At 45.5% G+C, this 18,203-nt stretch overlaps 1 protein-coding gene across 2 annotated transcripts in view; it reads right to left on the bottom strand.

The window, feature by feature from the left end:
• Positions 1 to 18,203, bottom strand: part of LOC148526430 (mitogen-activated protein kinase-binding protein 1-like) — a 172,665-nt gene that overhangs the window by 51,386 nt on the left and 103,076 nt on the right. For both annotated transcript variants that reach the window (XM_088470298.1, XM_088470299.1), the window contains exons 8-15: positions 17,788 to 17,948; positions 15,532 to 15,721; positions 10,895 to 11,041; positions 10,083 to 10,267; positions 9,905 to 9,996; positions 8,616 to 8,741; positions 7,579 to 7,649; positions 6,841 to 6,965 (exon numbers count right to left, since the gene is read on the bottom strand). In XM_088470298.1, coding sequence (XP_088326424.1) covers positions 6,841 to 6,965; positions 7,579 to 7,649; positions 8,616 to 8,741; positions 9,905 to 9,996; positions 10,083 to 10,267; positions 10,895 to 11,041; positions 15,532 to 15,721; positions 17,788 to 17,948 — 1,097 coding nt within the window. The remainder of the gene's footprint in view (positions 1 to 6,840; positions 6,966 to 7,578; positions 7,650 to 8,615; positions 8,742 to 9,904; positions 9,997 to 10,082; positions 10,268 to 10,894; positions 11,042 to 15,531; positions 15,722 to 17,787; positions 17,949 to 18,203) is intronic.

Raw genomic sequence — 18,203 nt, 5'->3', positions numbered from 1 at the left:
CTGGCGTCCGTTGTCAACAGGACCCAATTTGGAACCCAGAACGGACGTCCCTTGTTGAGGTGGGTCGTTTGTAACCACCAAGCAAGGGACAGGCGAACCTCCGGGGTGATCACAATCGTCTGGGACTTCAGAGACTGAGGCAGCCCGTTCCACTTGGACAGGATCAGGTGCTGCAGAGGTCTGGAGTGAAACTGGGCGTATTCCACCATGTCGAACACCGACACCATGGAGCCCAGTAACCTCATCGCCGAGTGTAGGGACACCCGGCGGCTGTGCAGACAACTGCGCACCCTTGACTGTAAAGCAGAGATCTTGTCCTCCGTCACGAAGATCCTTTGCTGTCCCGAGTCCAATAAGGCTCCAAGATGCAGAATTCTCCGAGACGGGATTAGAGTGGACTTCTGCCAGTTGATTAGCCAGCCGTGCCTTTGCAGCAGTGCAATGGTCAGGTCCAAGTGGCGTAACAGAAGCTCTGGAGATCCCGCCACCAATAACAGGTCGTCCAAGTACGGCAACATGCGGACTCCCTGCAGCCGCAGAGAAGCCGCCATTACCTTGGTGAAAACACGTGGTGCTGTCGCCAGGCCAAAAGGTAACGCCCGAAACTGAAAGTGGTCGCTGCGGATTGCAAACCTGAGGAACTGTTGATGGCGCAAAAGAATAGGGACATGCAGGTAAGCGTCCTGTATGTCCAATGACACCATGTAGTCCCCAGGTTCCAGTGCCAGAATGATGGACCGTAGGGTCTCTATCCGAAACTTCGGAACCCGCAAAGACTTGTTGAGTGCTTTGAGGTTGAGAATCGGACGATACGACCCATTGGGTTTCTGTACCAAAAAAAGATTTGAATAGAAACCCTGGCCCCTCTGGGAGAATGGAACAGACACTATAACTCCAGCCTGGAGCATAGTGTGCAATACCTTCCGCAGCTCCGTAGCCTTGTTCCGGTCTGATGGTAGACCCGTGGTGAAGAATCGAGCCGGGGGTCTGTGCCGGAAGAAGGCGTACCCGTGGGAGACCACCTCCAGAACCCAAGTGTCTGTCGTAGTGGCCGACCAACACTGGGCGAACTGCAGCAGGCGGCCTCCCACCCTGGGATCCCCCAAAGGGAGGCCCGGACAGTCAGGCCGCAGGCTTGTCATCTGGCTTGGGGGCCGGACGTCTGGTACTCCATGCCTGCTTCCGGGGCTTGGCCGATTTCTTAGGGCCAGCCTGTCGAGGAAACGACTGTGGTTTGGGCCTGCCCTGGGCCCTAGATGACCGAAAGGACGATGGTCCAGAACCAGAAGGAGCAGCGGCGGACGGGAGACAAGCCGATTTGGCTGCCGCCAGCGTGGACACAATCTTATCCAGATCCGGACCGAAGAGAACTTCTCCGGTAAACGGCAACGCCTCCAGACCCTTTTTGGAATCTGCGTCCGCCTTCCAGGATCGCAGCCACAAGGTGCGACGAGCAGCCACCGCTGCTGAAGAATTTCTAGACACCAGAGTACTGATGTCTAGGGCCGCCTCGTTGATACAAGTGGCCGAATCACGGAGATTACCAATCAACTCCGCCTGTTCGGCCAGACAGTCGGAATCAAAAGAAGCCTCTAATGAATCCGCCCAGCGCCATCGCTCTGGCAACCCAGCAAATGGCCATAGCCGGCCGTGCTGCCCCCCCCCGCAAGGGAATAAGCGGACTTCAGGCAGATCTCCACCTTGCGGTCCGTAGCATCCTTAAGGGAGGACATAGATGGCATCGGCAATGTGGCACTACGGACAAGACGGGTCACGTGAGAATCCACCTGTGGAGGGGATTCCCACTTTGCAAAATAATTATCCACGAACGGATAAGCCACCGCCAGGCGTCTCTGCGGCTGGTATCTTTTGCCAGGCTGTTTCCACGCCTCCTCTAAATGGTCCACCAACTGACCCGAAAGAGGAAAGACTGTGGCATCGCCCTTCACATCTTTGAAAAAGGCATACTTAGATTTAGCCGCTGGGGGAACTTCGTCCTCAATCACCAAGGCTGTGCGGACCGCCCGAATAAGTCCAGGAATATATACTTTGGACTTAGCATCAGCGTCCTTAGTATGGAGAGGTTCCTGATCGTAAGGATCCAGAATCTCCCCATCATCGGACGTCCCCTCGTCATCCTCATAAGGAGCCGACAGACGCCACCGGCCGTTTATGCGGCCGCATCACAGACTCACCTTGCAACACATCCGACAAGTGCTGTACGGAACTCGTCAGGGAGTTAACCCACGCTGGCTCCTGAGAAACCGGGAGCGGGGAAATAGGGAGACTGTGGGGTACCACCAATTGTCGTGGGAAACCCTGCATGGGTGACGACACCACTGACTGCTGGGACAAACCCATCGGTGTAAACGCGGACTGCGGAGCTAACTGTCCCACTAAGGCTGTAAGCGCCTGAGCGAAACATGCCCAGGGCGGCTCCTGTACCGGTGCTGTAACCGTAAGAGGCCGCGCCATGGACAAACACTGCCGACAAAGGCCCTCCGCGCTACCCTCCCCCTCCGCTAACGGTACTTTACACGTAGTACACTGTAGCCGGAGGGGAAAATGACTTTCAGACATGATGGCACCACGTATGTGACCTCTCTCACCAATTATATATTAAATAGGCGAGAGACCACCCTGCAGCACCGCACCGCACCGCACCGCAAGGGCTTAGCAGAAAGAACAGGGACAGTAATAAAGCTGACAGTTTAGAGAAAAGTTACAGGCAGCAGCGCTAGCACAGTCACATACAATGCAAAGAAAATCAATTCCTGCACTAACAGCGCTGATCACTCAACTACGCAGACACAGCGCTGCATACACAGACCTGACCACAGCGGAGGAGAGGTATGCGGGGGGACCCAGACCACGATGCTTCCTTCCAGGCTTCCAGCAGCGTTCACCATGCGTTCAGGAGAAGATGGCCGCCGAGGAGCAGAGAGGAGGCTGGCCTGTGGGAGGAGCGCTGCCACAGGACCAGTCGGCAGCGTGCAGAGAGGGCTGTGTGCAGCGGGGGAGGCGGCGGCTGCGAGACAGGGAAGGCGCGCTCCCCTGGCATGCATTTAACCCCTGGGACGCCGCAGCGCTACCGCTCTGCTGCGGTCCGCTGTCCCAGGGGGTAGTGGAAAGCGCAGGTTGGTCGCCTGGCTCCACGCTGCAGCCAGTCCCCAGGGAGACTTAGGACCATGTGACCAGCGGGGACCCACCGCGGGACCCCGCTGCTTACCTTTGTCCCCCCTTGGATCCGGCCATGGTCCGGAACATCTGGGGTCACCGCTAGCTGTGACCCCAGATGCTCACCAGCATCCCCGGATCGGTACCGGCGTTCTGGTACCGGCGGGAGTGTAGGGAAGACAGCATGGACGTCAGGACTGACTGTCCATGCTGTACATCCAGATGTGCAGCCACAGCTGCATTGAAGAAAGCTTCAGGGGCTCTTCTAGCCCCCACTCCGACAGGTGCACCCGACTCCTGCCGGGCACCAAACTAAACTGAGGTGCCTTGGCTCGGGGGTGGGGTATAGGAGGGGGACCCTAGTGCATCCTGGGAGGCTGAAAAGCTTAACTCTATGGAGCCCAGCGACTGACGTCACACCTATACCCCAAGGTATCCTGTGGATACCCTATGGACCCTGAAGTAGAAAATGACAGTTTAGACAGAAAAGCTTTACATATTCTAATATCTTACTAATCTAAACAGTCAGCAGCACTCTCAATACCTCTAGAGCAGGCCTGGCCAACCTGTGGCTCTAAAGCTGTTGTGAAACTACACATCCCAGCATGCCCTGCCACGGTTTTAGCATTTCCTAATAGCAAAACTTTAGCAGGGCATGCAGGGACTTATAGTTTCACAACAGCTGGAGAGCCACAGGTTGGCCAGGCCTGCTCTAGAGGATGCTTTGTTAAATGTACTGCACGTTAGAAGAGCTTACAAGGGAGGCTTTGGTGCAGCTAGACAACTGGGAGGAGGAGCTGGGAACTCTACAGGATAAAGATTAGGAAACTGCACTAGCTTGCTTCCATGACTCCTCCTCCTCTATTAAAATTATTATTATTACCAGTTATTTGTATAGAGCACATATTTCACAGCGCTTTACAGAGACTATTTAGCCATTCACATCCATCCCTGCCCCAGTGGAGCTTACAATCTATATTCCCTATTACATGCGCACACACATACACACTAGGGTTAATTTTGTTGGGAGCCAATTAGCCTACCAGTATATTTTTGGAGTGTGGGAGGAAAGAGTACCCGGAGGAAACCCACACAAGCACAGGGAGAATATACAAACTCCACACAGTTAGGGCCGTAGCGAGAATCAAACCCATGACCTCAGTGCTGTGAAGCAGTAATGCTAACCATTACACTGTCTGTACTGCCCAAACTGCAACAAATTCAATATACATCATACAGGGTATAATCTCACCCCCATTAGATTGTAAAAATTTGATGGAAGATCCCATTGAAATGGTAGTGATGTGCATGTAACATTCTGACATCCTTTGTCAATGTGTTCTGTGGTATGATGACTTTGGGTGAGAGTCACTAGGGGCATTGCTGCTACTGGTGTAGGGGGTCACATTATTGGTCCCAAGGGTCTGTATCTTCGGATTGGTGGAAAAGAACTCTCCCTCCCTGCATGTCCCTGGATAAGGTATGCATAGCAAGAGCTAAGATGTAACTTAGTGGCCCTGGCTTCTGTGATTGGGTGACCCTGGTAAATTAAATAGTGGGGCGCAAGCTATTTGTGTACACTAGCAGGAAGAAGGTGTCAAAATTTGAAGGAATATGGAGTAAATGGATTGCATCCCCTTATGCCTACATTGTTGACAATGCGCAGGTTCTTAGGTTTACTGCGGAGCACCCAGCCACCATTTCTCTGCTATAAAGGAGACAGATTTGTTTTGTTTAGTGGGCATTGTGTATTGTGAAAGTACTTTTTGTCTATGACTAGAACTGTGACCTAATTTTTGAGGAACTCTCCGCTTTATTTATTTTTTGTAATTTTGTAGTGGTTTGTATTTTATGTTACAATGGGAAAGAAGAAAAAATGTCATACAGAAAAAAAAAGGAAAAAATACTAGTAAGTACTGCGTTATCAAAATTATTCCAAAATATCAGCGCACTGAGTATAGATGATGGCACCTGGGATTGGCGAGCTGCTGTGTATGATAGCTGACTATCAACATAAATTCAAAATAAGTAGATATACACTGCACTCAGCTTAAATGATGTATGTCCAGAGTGAAAAAAATTCCAATAAACAAACTTTACTTGAACATGATAAAACCTCTGAATATGTACGTACACATGCAAATGAAATAAGTTAGAAACTATTGTATTACAGTTGTTTGACCTGCATACACGTATGCCATATAGTAATATATGAGAGTCAGGATCAAAACTCCTGATTAATTGACAGAATACAAAATAAACAAAATAAATGGATTAATGCTGATAAACACAGGGTTATTGTTTGGGGGTAAGGAATGAATTGGTGTATTCCTTTAGAGTCAATATTGGCACCAGGAGATGAGATGACATTGCGGCGTCCCGCTAATCTCGACAGCTATCAAGATGTGATGGTGTAGTTGTGATCCGGTACACCTTCCCAGAGTAAGGAGTGCGGAGTGCCTGCTGACAGGAGGTGGACTCTCAAGGACTGAGTTCTACCACTAATGGCAGGTAATGGCCGTACGTCTGATTCACCAGACAAACACCCGCTCCTGCACCAAGGTGAAGATCTGCTGCCTGCGGTGGGGGTGTGCAGTTGTGGCTTGCTGAACCAGACGCCGCATGCCCTCTCCAGTACAAGGTTTACTTACCTCCTTGGATCCGTCAGCTCACCGTTCCTTTCTCATCGCCGGCGTGCGTCTTCCTGTGTTATCTACTCTACTACAACCGATAATCTGACATTTTACAGTTGTGCGGCTAAAATCTAACAAAATGCAAAAGCTTGTATGTGTTTCGCACCATTAAAAATAGAATAAAATAAAAAAGTGTTTACTGTGCAGAACAACTTAATTGAATATTGGATAAGTCTACAAAATGTATGTAGGTGGTTGGTGTACTAAGACATCATTGATGGATAAGGAGGAGACATCACTAATGTGTAGTGCACAGGTTCTCAAACTCAGTCCTCAGGACTCCACACAGTGCATGTTTTCCAGGTCTCTTCACAGAATCAAAAGTGAAATTATAACCACCTGTGGATCTTTTAAAATGTGTCCGTGAGTAATGACTACATCTGTGCACCTGCTGGGTGACCTGGAAAAAGTGACCTGTGCGGGGTCCTGAGGACAGAGTTTGAGAACCACTGCTGTAGCGAATTAAAAAGCCAAATATAGGTTTAGCCTTCCAAATGAGGCCTCTGGGTACACACATGATTTTTCGAACGATTCAGCAGATTCCGAGGGATCGGAACGACAGATCTTTCAAATTGTCAAGTTTGTACACACTATGTGCGCTCCCGTGGTGTCGTCCGTTGCGTCTTCCGGTCGCCCCTACATGCAGCTCAATCTGACAATCTTGTTAATGGTTCTGTTCAAATCGTGCAGTGTGTACGCACTACCGGACGACCAGGCGATATGTTAACATTATATATTTAATGATCTAACCACCAAATGATGCAAAATAAATCTTTCGGTCGTTTGGAAGATTGCACAGTGTATGTACTATATAGTTGGTCATGGAGTTCAAGAGAAATTGCATCGTTTGCTGATAGTCTAATGTGCTCCCAGCTAGGGTACATGACAGGTACAATGGTACTATAAACTGATTCACATTTTTTTCGGCATCAATTCCAGAAAAGTGGAAAGGTTTGATTATGGCAAATACCTGATATTTCGGTCCTGACACCCAATGGCTGCATATTTCAGACTGGGATCCACATCCATATCATATAAGGTGGTTTTACGTACAATGTGGTGGGTGCGCGTAAAATGAATGGATCCATCGCCTGTCTGAAAGTTGAGTCACAAATACCAGACATGTTTAAAACAAAAAATACGGCTCAAAAAACAAAACAAAAAACAAACAAACAAACAAACAAACATACACAATATATAATGCTAAATCTTTAGCTACAGGACCCCAGTCTCATCCTCTCTCCCTTTGATTGTGGCCACCGTCCCCACCACCACAATACACAATAGCAGTGACAGTCCACAAAAACAATTTCAGGAATCATTTGAGAGGTCTGGAAGGAAAGCTGAATTTCCAGGACTATGCTTGACAGACAGAACCAAAGGGTAGTAAACAAAGGTTATTTACTTTTCAACTCAGTCAAGTATAGTAGACAAAACCTATTGATGTTCCCTCTGACGACAGGTAGAACGCATTCATATAATTTATGTCCACGGGCAAAAAAGACTTCTGTAAAGACATCACTCACTGTAAGCTATAAAGCATGAGCCAAAGCAGCAACTACAGAACAGCTGCTAACAAGTCCTGTGACTCATTACAGTGAAGTCCGTACAATAGCAGAAGCAAGTTTATGGGTCCTTTGTTACCTGTGTCATAGATGAAGTGGTTGCTGTTTGCAGTGTGTGTGTAGGGATATTTGCATTAAAGTACCTGATCGGCAGTACGGAAGTAAATGCTTTTATCTGCTCCACAGCTGATCATTCGCATCTTTCCATCATTAGCTGTAAAATTTAAACACAATTATTAGCAGAACTGCAGCTGGCACCTTGGTTATATGGGCAGGGCAGTAACACCTTAAACAGTATGGGTTAAATGCGACACGGTTGATTCTGTACTTCATCAAAAGCCAGAGTAGTTGGCATGGTTTTTGGCCTATTGTATGAATACGTTTACACCCTTGGGAGAAATTGGACACTGCTACAGATCCAGACTAGTATACTGTACACTGGTGGTGCTCCCATGATGCTTGTGATCTGCTTCCATGCCGGGTTGGGTACAGGACGCAGGTGCTCAGGATCCCGGCAGTCAAATTCCAGACGCCGGCATTCCGACAGGGTTAGGATACCGACACCTGTCAGTAAATATCCTAACCCTATCCCTAAACCTAACCTCCAACCCACCCCACCCCCAAGTGCCTAACCCTAATCTTTCCCATAACCACAACACCGCTGGGATGCTGGCACCGGGATTCTAGCACCAACATTCTGAGTGCCGACATCCCAACCTCCGGGATATAAACTACATCCCTCCACGCCTTAAACATACTTGTACTGGATACTGATTCAATGCATAGACTTAAATAATCACAGCTTTTGATTGTATGAGTGCCAGCCAGCCAAATCTAGGTGTGGCCACGGCAACCCCCCCCCCTCATAAAAAGCATCTGATACAATGTGTGCCACCAAGAGGGACATTTCCCCTTGTCAGCAGCTGACCTGGACCCTTCCAACAGGACCGAGCAATTAGTACCCCTCTCTGGTACCAAGCTGTGAATTGGCAAAACTTCATGTTATAGGAACCAAGGCGGCCCAAAAAAACTGCAATTTTCCAGTGTTAAATGGACTATTGGCTTTCGGTTATCTTATAGTGGCCAGATAAATTGCACTTGCATTAAGCACAGGCTAAGACAAATATTCAGAATATAAAAAGTGAAATCTTTGACACAAGGACTGTACTAGACTATTTACCAGCAAATTTTACAGCGGTGATAGATGAAGAGTGGTCATCTAAGGTCTGCTGAAGGCTGTAGTCCTTAGAAGCATCCAATACATGGATAAGTCTGTCACGACTGGCGGAAGCCAAGAGGTTCATTCCTGAGCGTTGCAATGAGAAAACACAGGATTAAAGTTATATATATTGTTTTATTGGCCGATGCAATTTACTGGCTTATCTAATCCAGCAAACAGGGGTAAAACATTTTCTGGTTATTTAAAGCCATGTAGGAGTCATCTCACAAGTACAGATGTGTCCACATACATCTATCCTCCATGCGCTACAAATCGCGCTACACAGCGCGGGAACTCTGTAGCGCTGAGCGTCTTTTTGTGCGACCTTTTACCTTCAAATGAGTCTTAGTCGCACAGCAAATAGCTAGCACAAGCAGCTTCTGCTGATTAAAAGGATTTGCAGCATGCCTATGTTCTGTGTGTGTCTGCAAGTGTATCTGCATGCGAAACGCTATGTTACAGTGTTACAACCACTGACAGTGTAACGTAGCATTTCGCATTCAGATACACCCGCAGTCGCACACAGAACATAGGAATGCTGCTCATCATTTTAATCAGCAGAAGCGGCTTGTGCTCCCTATTCACATCGCTGTGCATATAAGACGCATTTGAAGGCGAAAAGTCGCACAAAAAGACGCTCTGCGCTATCAAGTCACGGCACGACTAGGACTATTTAACGTGCAAGGAGGCTAGATGTATGAGGACACATCTGTAGATATCCAATCATAGCAATTTATAAATAACAAAAGGACCTGGACACATAAGTAATTCAATTGAAAGAAGCACAAAAACACTTTAGGATTTTACCAATTTTAAATACATTAAAATATATGTAGGAATTATTTCTGCAATAAGTATACAAGGCACAATCTCCAGTACATACTATACTGGTGCTATGGGAATGTACATGTTCTGCATTTCTTCAAAGGCCTTGGATAAGACACAGAAAAGCTTTGTAAATAGAACTGTACCCAATGTGCAGGACATAGCAAATCTGTGTCATGTCTAAGGACCAGTGAAGTAAACGCTCCTTGGAGAACAAAGATCTTTGTGAAAAAGATAAATCATAATACTTTCTAAAGAGCATTTCAATAACTCCTTATCTAAGCATATATTTTATACACACAAACATTTATCTATACATCAGTGTAACCAACAGCTCATTAATATAACATAGAATGTATTTTAGATTTATTGTCAATTTTACTGTATTTATAGTTAGCATAAGTTTTGACATAGGAGTTAGTAACCTGTCTCTGGCTTTGAGTACTCCAGACAGAGGATCTCCGAGTCATGGGCTTCTACTTTCAAGAGCTCGGAGAGAGACTGAAGTTCATGGACCCTGTCGTCAGAAAGAAGGTACAGTGCATGTTAGATCTACTAATACATCCAACCCACTTTTCCTCCATAGCTACTACATGCTATTACCTGAGTGTACCCGTTCTGTCTCCTGAGGCCAAGTGCTGTCCACTAGGGCTCACACACACTGAGCGAATGCCAATCTTGGCATCTAGTGTCTGAGAATCCACTTTATCTCCGAGTCCAGCAGAGATACAGTCCGCGTCCAACAAAGCCTGGGTGTTACTGTCAACCAGGATGATTTTCATCAGGTCCTGGTAATGGAAATGGACTGTTCGTTTTTAATGCATTAAATACAAAAAAGGAGATTGCTGGTTCTTTAAAGAAAGAACATATACAAAAGCAGGACGCGTTCACTTTGACATAACTTGATGTGGGAAGACTGATATCATTGCACCTTAATAATGCCCTCATATGACCACTCTGCTATCAGAGGACCCTACTTCCATTCCACTAAACCTCCCACTTCCTGCTTGCCTCCATTCCTCTCCTCACACTACCGCATGACACAGGACGTCCCCTTGTCTCACTTGATCACACGCCTCTGCTGCCGACAGGTTGAAGCATATACCCATCATTAGAAATACTCTGTGCACCTGTGAGTATGAGGATTTCATGGAATGCTAGATGGTCTATCTATTCAGACATATAAACTAAGGACACAAAGATGAGCAGGATGAATATAAATTTAAAAAAAAAAAATATAGATATATATATATATATATATCTATATCAAAATCAAAAATACACAGTCATTGCCTACTAGAACTCATACCCTACATGCATGAAGACTGTCTTACTGGAGTGCTCAGTTCCTTACGCACTAAGATATTATAGGAAATCGTACAATGATCACAGACCAAACCAGGGCAGACACTCACACTGCTGAGGATGTTGCGGTGCAGGGCAGTGCCATGGATGTTGGAAGTCTCCATGTTCCAGAGACGGATGGTGCTGTCAGAGGAACACGTTATGAAAGAGTTGGGTGGAAGGCAGGCCTGGTTGCCATCCTTCATCTCTGGGTACACCTATAGAATTAAAATAGTGTATCAATAGACATATGGAGGAATATAAAATAAATAAAGAGAAAAAAAAAATTATAAAGAAAAAAAAAAAAAGGGAAATATTCCAAGAAGTACTTAAGATACAAGATAAAGTAGCTCTAATCAAGAAAGCTTACAAAGAATATATTGTACACATTTACTAACATGTTATAGAGAAATAAAACTTAATATTGAATGGCAAACTTACTAATATTTTTAATCTCTTCTTCACACTTTTTGTATACTAGCTGAAGTACCCAGGGTTGCCTGCATTTATATCTTCAAGTTAAGTTTTATTATGGGCGGTCATCCAAAACCATGCAGTGGAAGGCCGAGGACAGGCTCCCCGGGTGAAAGATCTGCCTAGCGCAATCCGCTATGAGGTCTGACCAGGACCCCAACCACTCCATTAGACATCCCAGACCAATTGCCACCCCTCTGAAGTTTTCAGCCAAATCCATCCAGTGGAAGGCCCAGAACACGCTCCCCGGGTCAAAGTTCTGCCCAGTGTACACCTACAGTAGGACAAACTGGGACTCTAACCCCCTAAAACCTGGCCAGCATCCAACTGGACCAACTCACATTGGTTTCATCCCAATCAGTGCAGATATGTCTGAATGCATAACTGGACAGACAGACCATTGTATAGAAATTATTTATTTACAGAACCAATCATCAAAAGGATACTGGTTATACATTAAGTGCCCTGTAGGGTTTATTTTTCACACTGACAGATTGTAATAGCAAGGTACAGTATGCAGGTTCACAGCGCTAGTACAAGAGCCATCCATAGTAGCCAGGTCTCGCTTGTTGGAATGTCACAGCGCTAGTACAAGAGCCATCCATAGTAGCCAGGTCTCGCTTGTTGGAATGTCACAGCACTAGTACAAGAGCCATGCACAGTAGCCAGGTCTCGCTTGTTGGAATATCACAGCACTAGTACAAGAGCCATGCATAGTAGCCAGGTCTCGCTTGTTCGAATGTCACAGTGCTAGTACAAGAGCAATGCATAGTAGCCAGGTCTCCCTTGTTGGAATGTCACAGCGCTAGTACAAGAGCCATCCATAGTAGCCAGGTCTCCCTTGTTGGAATGTCACAGCACTAGTACAAGAGCCATGCATAGTAGCCAGGTCTCGCTTGTTCGAATGTCACAGTGCTAGTACAAGAGCCATCCATAGTAGCCAGGTCTCGCTTGTTGGAATGTCACAGCACTAGTACAAGAGCCATGCATAGTAGCCAGGTCTCGCTTGTTGGAATGTCACAGCACTAGTACAAGAGCCATGCATAGTAGCCAGGTCTCCCTTGTTGGAATGTCACAGTGCTAGTACAAGAGCCATGCATAGTAGCCAGGTCTCGCTTGTTGGAATGTCACAGTGCTAGTACAAGAGCCATGCATAGTAGCCAGGTCTCGCTTGTTCGAATGTCACAGTGCTAGTACAAGAGCAATGCATAGTAGCCAGGTCTCGCTTGTTGGAATGTCACAGCGCTAGTACAAGAGCCATCCATAGTAGCCAGGTCTCGCTTGTTGGAATGTCACAGTGCTAGTACAAGAGCCATCCATAGTAGCCAGGTCTCGCTTGTTGGAATGTCACAGTGCTAGTACAAGAGCCATGCATAGTAGCCAGGTCTCCCTTGTTGGAATGCCACAGTGCTAGTACAAGAGCCATGCATAGTAGCCAGGTCTTGGTTGTTGGAATGTCACAGTGCTAGTACAAGAGCAATGCATAGTAGCCAGGTCTCGCTTGTTGGAATGTCACAGTGCTAGTACAAGAGCCATACATAGTAGCCAGGTCTCCCTTGTTGGAATGTCACAGCACTAGTACAAGAGCCATGCATAGTAGCCAGGTCTCCCTTGTTGGAATGTCACAGCGCTAGTACAAGAGCCATGCATAGTAGCCAGGTCTTGGTTGTTGGAATGTCACAGTGCTAGTACAAGAGCCATGCATAGTAGCCAGGTCTTGGTTGTTGGAATGTCACAGTGCTAGTACAAGAGCTATCCATAGTAGCCAGGTCTTGGTTGTTGGAATGTCTTCTTCTAGTCTTTTAAAAATGTCTGCAACAGATAAGCTTGCTTCTATTTTGGAAACCAAAAAAAATTGTTTCTACAGATGTGTCCACATACATCTTACTTCTTTGCGTGTTAAACAGCCCTCTAGTCGCCCCACTAACAGGCATTTTGCATGCAGATACACCCGCAGTCACCCACAGAATACAGTAATGCCACATATCATTTTAATCAGCAGAAGCTGCTTGTGCATCCTATTCACATCACTGAACTGTGTCTTTTCGTGCGGCTTTTCACCTTCAAATGCGTCTTAGTTGCACACGCGAATAGGATGCACAAGCAGCTTCTGCTGATTAAAATGACATGCGGCATGTCTATGTTCTGTGTGCGCAACTGCGGGTGTATCTGCATGCAAAATACTACATTACAGTGTGTCAGCCGCTGACAGTGTAACGTAGCATTGTGTATGCAGATACACCCCCGCAGGTGCACACAGCTGTGTGAATAAGACGAATTTGAAGGTAAAAGTCGCACGAAAAGGCAATTGGCGCTACCCAGTTGCACGTTGCTGACATGTTATGTTTAATGCGACTTGTAGCGCATGGAGGTAAAATGTATGTGGACACATCTGTAGTAACACTTTCACAAGCAACAATGTAACGGTTATTGCAGACGCAATTGTGCCTTTTTACGCAACCGGGCTTTGTCTTCATGCTAATGCTGCAGCCAATGAGATTCCTTCCTAGATGCCCACTGACTGCTGCGCTAATCCACGGAGATATCACCTACCCTATGGCAGCTGCAATTTCTGTCTGAACATGGCCGCTGGTGTCAGTGCAACTCCGTCTTTGTAAGCACTTGCTGATTGCAAGGACACCCACATCTGGCCAGCCACCCAGTTATTGCCCAGAAACGCCCACCAGAATTGCATTAATCCGCATGTAATTTCAGTCTACGTCTTTGTGCAGTAACCATCGGGCTGCATATGGAGTGCGACTCGGACGCACGCACGGTCTGAACACATCGGCCTCTTGCACCTGACATCGCCACTACATCCACCTCTGAATCATGCCCTATATGATCTACAAACACTAAGAGGGCGATTCGACTGTTTTGTGCGCGGCGATAATTAATGGGCACCCAGTGTTCCAATTCATTTGTTCTGGGCGCCCATTAATTATTGTCGTCTTCACGCCCAATTAGACCAGGTTGAGCTGCATAAAATGGCTAAACCCATCTGGTGAGGGCGCCTAGACTGATGTCTGGACATCATAACCACTGGTTTATTGCACATTTTTGCCTGCACCCTCCTGAGGGTGTAAGCAGAAATGTTGCCGCCTATTATGCCTGAATGGAGCAACAATTCAATTAATCCGTTGGGCAACCAAAACAAACAGCCGTCTTAAAAACAAATGAATCGCCCCCTCAAAGTCATTTGCCAACTTATTTGCAGCTTCAGCTATCAAGACCGTCAAAAAGCTATTGAGATTGCAGCTTCAGCTCCAAAACATGGTCACACAATGTAAGAAAAATAGGAAAACACATTCTGATCGCCACAAAAGCAGCCATAGCTCAATTTTGGAGCAAGACAGGCCTCCCCCACTTACTCTAGTCAAGTCCAAACTTCAACCAATTCTCCAATTACGAAGTGGTAAAACTGGCATGCGTTTGTTACTGAAGGTCCTTGTTCTCCAACATGCCCATAAATTGTATCCCCTCTTTTTTTTTTTTTTTTTTTTTTATAAATAACCAAATAAATTTGTTTAAAAAAACAAACACAAACAATAGTAAAACACAGTTAGCCACAGAATTCCATATAAATTGTGGGGGCAGCCCAGACACTGATTTTATTTAAAAAAAAAAAGTTTCCCCTGTAAAAATGGCGGTAACAGGCATGCATGCTTATACACATGAGGCTACTCACCACAATAAAAATATTTAATCTCAACTTACTGAATCTCCAGGATCCTTTTTCGGTACAGCACTATTAGGTTTAAGCTTATACACGTGTGTGAAGCCCAGGGCATGCTCAAAAGAGGCCCCAGGATTGTGAACCAGCACCACCAGACCCTGCCTCACATTCTGCTTTATGGATTAACCATGACGACTGGTTAAATCCCTGGTGTGCCACTACTGTATTCATTCAATAGTCAGCATAAAATGCCTTTGTGCTAGAATGTAGCATCTGTGCAATGATACTGTACTGCTCAAGGAAATCCCCTCGCCTGCAGCTTAGCAGGAGAACAAGTAGTATGCGTCTGTAAAGTGGAGGTCACAGATGTGAAATGTCGTTACTGATAACGAAATCTCATCTTTCGCTCCGCAAAACGCCTATTAAAAGCCAATTATCAATAACATTTCTTTATTTTACAAAAAGACAAGGTTGTCCCCATAACATTCTAGGTGGTGCTGCTATTGGTTCAATTTAATATGGTTAACGTGAGCATATTTTCAGTTAGAATGGTCATACCTCAATGCTCCATACACATGAGGAATGGTACAGCGCAGAGTACACTTTCCCCACTTTCTTCAGGTCTTTAATATCCCATACGTAAAGACTGTGGTCATTGTACACACAAGACAGCCATTGGTTGGTGGGGTCAAAGGTCATTCCGACAGTGTCTGGGTACTTGGCATTTTCAGCACTGGAGAAAAGGCGGCTGGTAGGTTGAAAAGAAAGGAACAGAAATTAGAGATTTTTTTTTTTCACATTCAAAATGGTAGTCACCGCATGGCACTATTCTACCGGTACATGACTGGCTAGATGACCCTCCAATTCCCACCACCTTCTCCCAGATTTCCCAGAGTCATGACTAAAATACAGGACATTACCATAAAGCTACTGAAATAATTTTTCACAATTAAAATCAAACCTTTTGTTCTGAGGATATTTATAGTGCTATTAAGGCAATAAAGCAAAAAGCACAATATTCAGAGTCAGGCCTCCATAGCAGTCTAAAGGAATATAAAGGAAGAAGTGAAGGAGAATGCATGAAATGGCCTTATATTTTTTGTTTTACTGTAGAATCACAACAGCTATCTTAACAGGATCTTATCGTGCAACATTTTACATACAAATGTGTCTTAGTCGCACAGTAATGCAAATAGGATGCACAAGCGGCTTCTGCTGATTAAAATGATATGCAGCATGCCCATAATGTGCGTGCAACTGTGGGTGTATCTGCATGCGAAATGCTACCTTACAGTGTAACGTAGTTTCGCATGCAGATGCACCCGCAGTCGCACACAGAATATAGGCATGCTGCACATCATTTTAATCTTGTGCATCCTATTCGCATTGCTGTGCAACTAAGACATTTGAGGGCAAAACGTCGCACGAAAAGAGGCTTGGCGCTACAAGTCACACTGCTCTCACGAGTTGTGTAACGCGACTTGTAGTGTATGGAGAATAGATGTATGTGGACACATCTGTATGGCTGATGTCATCACGTCACTAGTGTATCGAATTAATAAAAAGGTCTCTGCAAATCACCTTTGAGCTGCACAATTAGCCCATCTTATATCCATATCTGGCACACCAACAACATCTTTTAGAATAAACAAAAGTATAAAAGGATGCATTTTAACCAGAGTCTATAACTGAGATACTAGGTTTATTACCCTGACTGGCTGATGACATAGACCCCATATACTGTAATACTACATGTGATTAATGGAGCAAAGACAGATTTGTAACATTGCTCTATGTGAAACGTTGCAATTTGAATACTTGAGAAAATGGGGAAAGGAAGAGACATTCCTATAGAAATTATACTTTCAGCATCACTATAAGCTCTTAGAAGACAAAGCCGTAAAAAAAAAAAAAATGAGAGGTCAACTGAAATACTGAGAGACTGGTGAAGGAAACACAGGATCTATTGAAAGCCAAACCATGCAGCTGTGGGCTGGGGGTCAGGAGAGAAGAATCCCACATGTGGAGACATGGATCAAAGGAATAAATTGTTCTTCCTGAGAAGAGTACAGCAGGGACGGTCAGCATCAATTCCCTTCACTGTGCTTCAGCTTTGAAAGGCACCAGATGCATTAATAACCTATGTAAATGAATCATGGATATTGAAATGAAGTGGAGGACTAGTGATGGCTGCACCCAGGGCAATGTACATATATATTGCGAACAAAGTAGTGTTTTTAAAACGGTTCTATTGAGAAAAGAGCTTCTAATAGCAAAAACTCTAACCTAATACACCCCTATTTTTGAGAGGCCCTGCCCAAAGATACCCGCACATGCGCAGTGCAGACCCTGCACAGATCTATAACAATCGGACTTTTACGCTTATCCAGTGGCCTCTCTCAAAACCCACATCTATTAACCCAACGCCACAGTTTACCCACGTGCATACAGCACAACAGTGATAAAAGCACAGAATGGACTTTTTAAAACCAGATTTTTAACTAAGTGGTTTGGAGTATCCAGGTGACCTAGACAGTTTCAGCTGGCTTAGTATGATGAAGAATTTCTCCAAACTTATTTTTTCCCCCTAATTTGCATATCACCAACTTGAAAAACCAGACCGACCCTTTCCCAGGACCTATAAAGTAATACCTCTAGCCATAACATTTTTGGAATCCGAGAAGGTACACACACCGATACGTTTTAGAGTACGAATGAAAAGATTCTAAAAATGGGTCCACATATTTCAGTTTCACAATGCGGAAATTAGGTCTTGAAAGAGTCACATACAAATCGCTGAGCTTTTTGCCTTACCTAGCTTCAGTGACGGTGGCGATGTCCACTCCAAGGCTGTGTGGCTTTGGCATGGTGCTAAGAAAGTGCAAGTTATATGGGTTGAAGATACGCACGGTGCCATCAGCACAACCACAGAAAATGTAGTCCTGATTCACAATAATGCAGCTGGCCATGGTGGTCTGTTAGGGAATAAGCAACAAAGGACACATACTAAAGCCAATCTTATAGAACATGGGTAAGATGCTCAACATCATCATGAAACAGGATGTGTTAACATTCATGAATGCTGTTAAGTAAAGATCACTGTACCCAGATAAGAACAACCATGTACAGTAGCTACATGTTATTTTATAAATGTCCTGCTGAAGCTGGGTACACGTTCAGACAACGGAACGAATGCCCTTGAATGGGGATTGCCCATACACACTTGAACG

The sequence above is a fragment of the Taudactylus pleione genome, unplaced genomic scaffold, assembly GCF_031769625.1.
Source record: "Taudactylus pleione unplaced genomic scaffold, aTauple2 ptg000096l, whole genome shotgun sequence".
NCBI lineage: Eukaryota > Metazoa > Chordata > Amphibia > Anura > Myobatrachidae > Taudactylus > Taudactylus pleione.
Note: the sequence above shows the minus strand (reverse complement) of the source record. Positions and strands in the feature narration are given on the sequence as shown.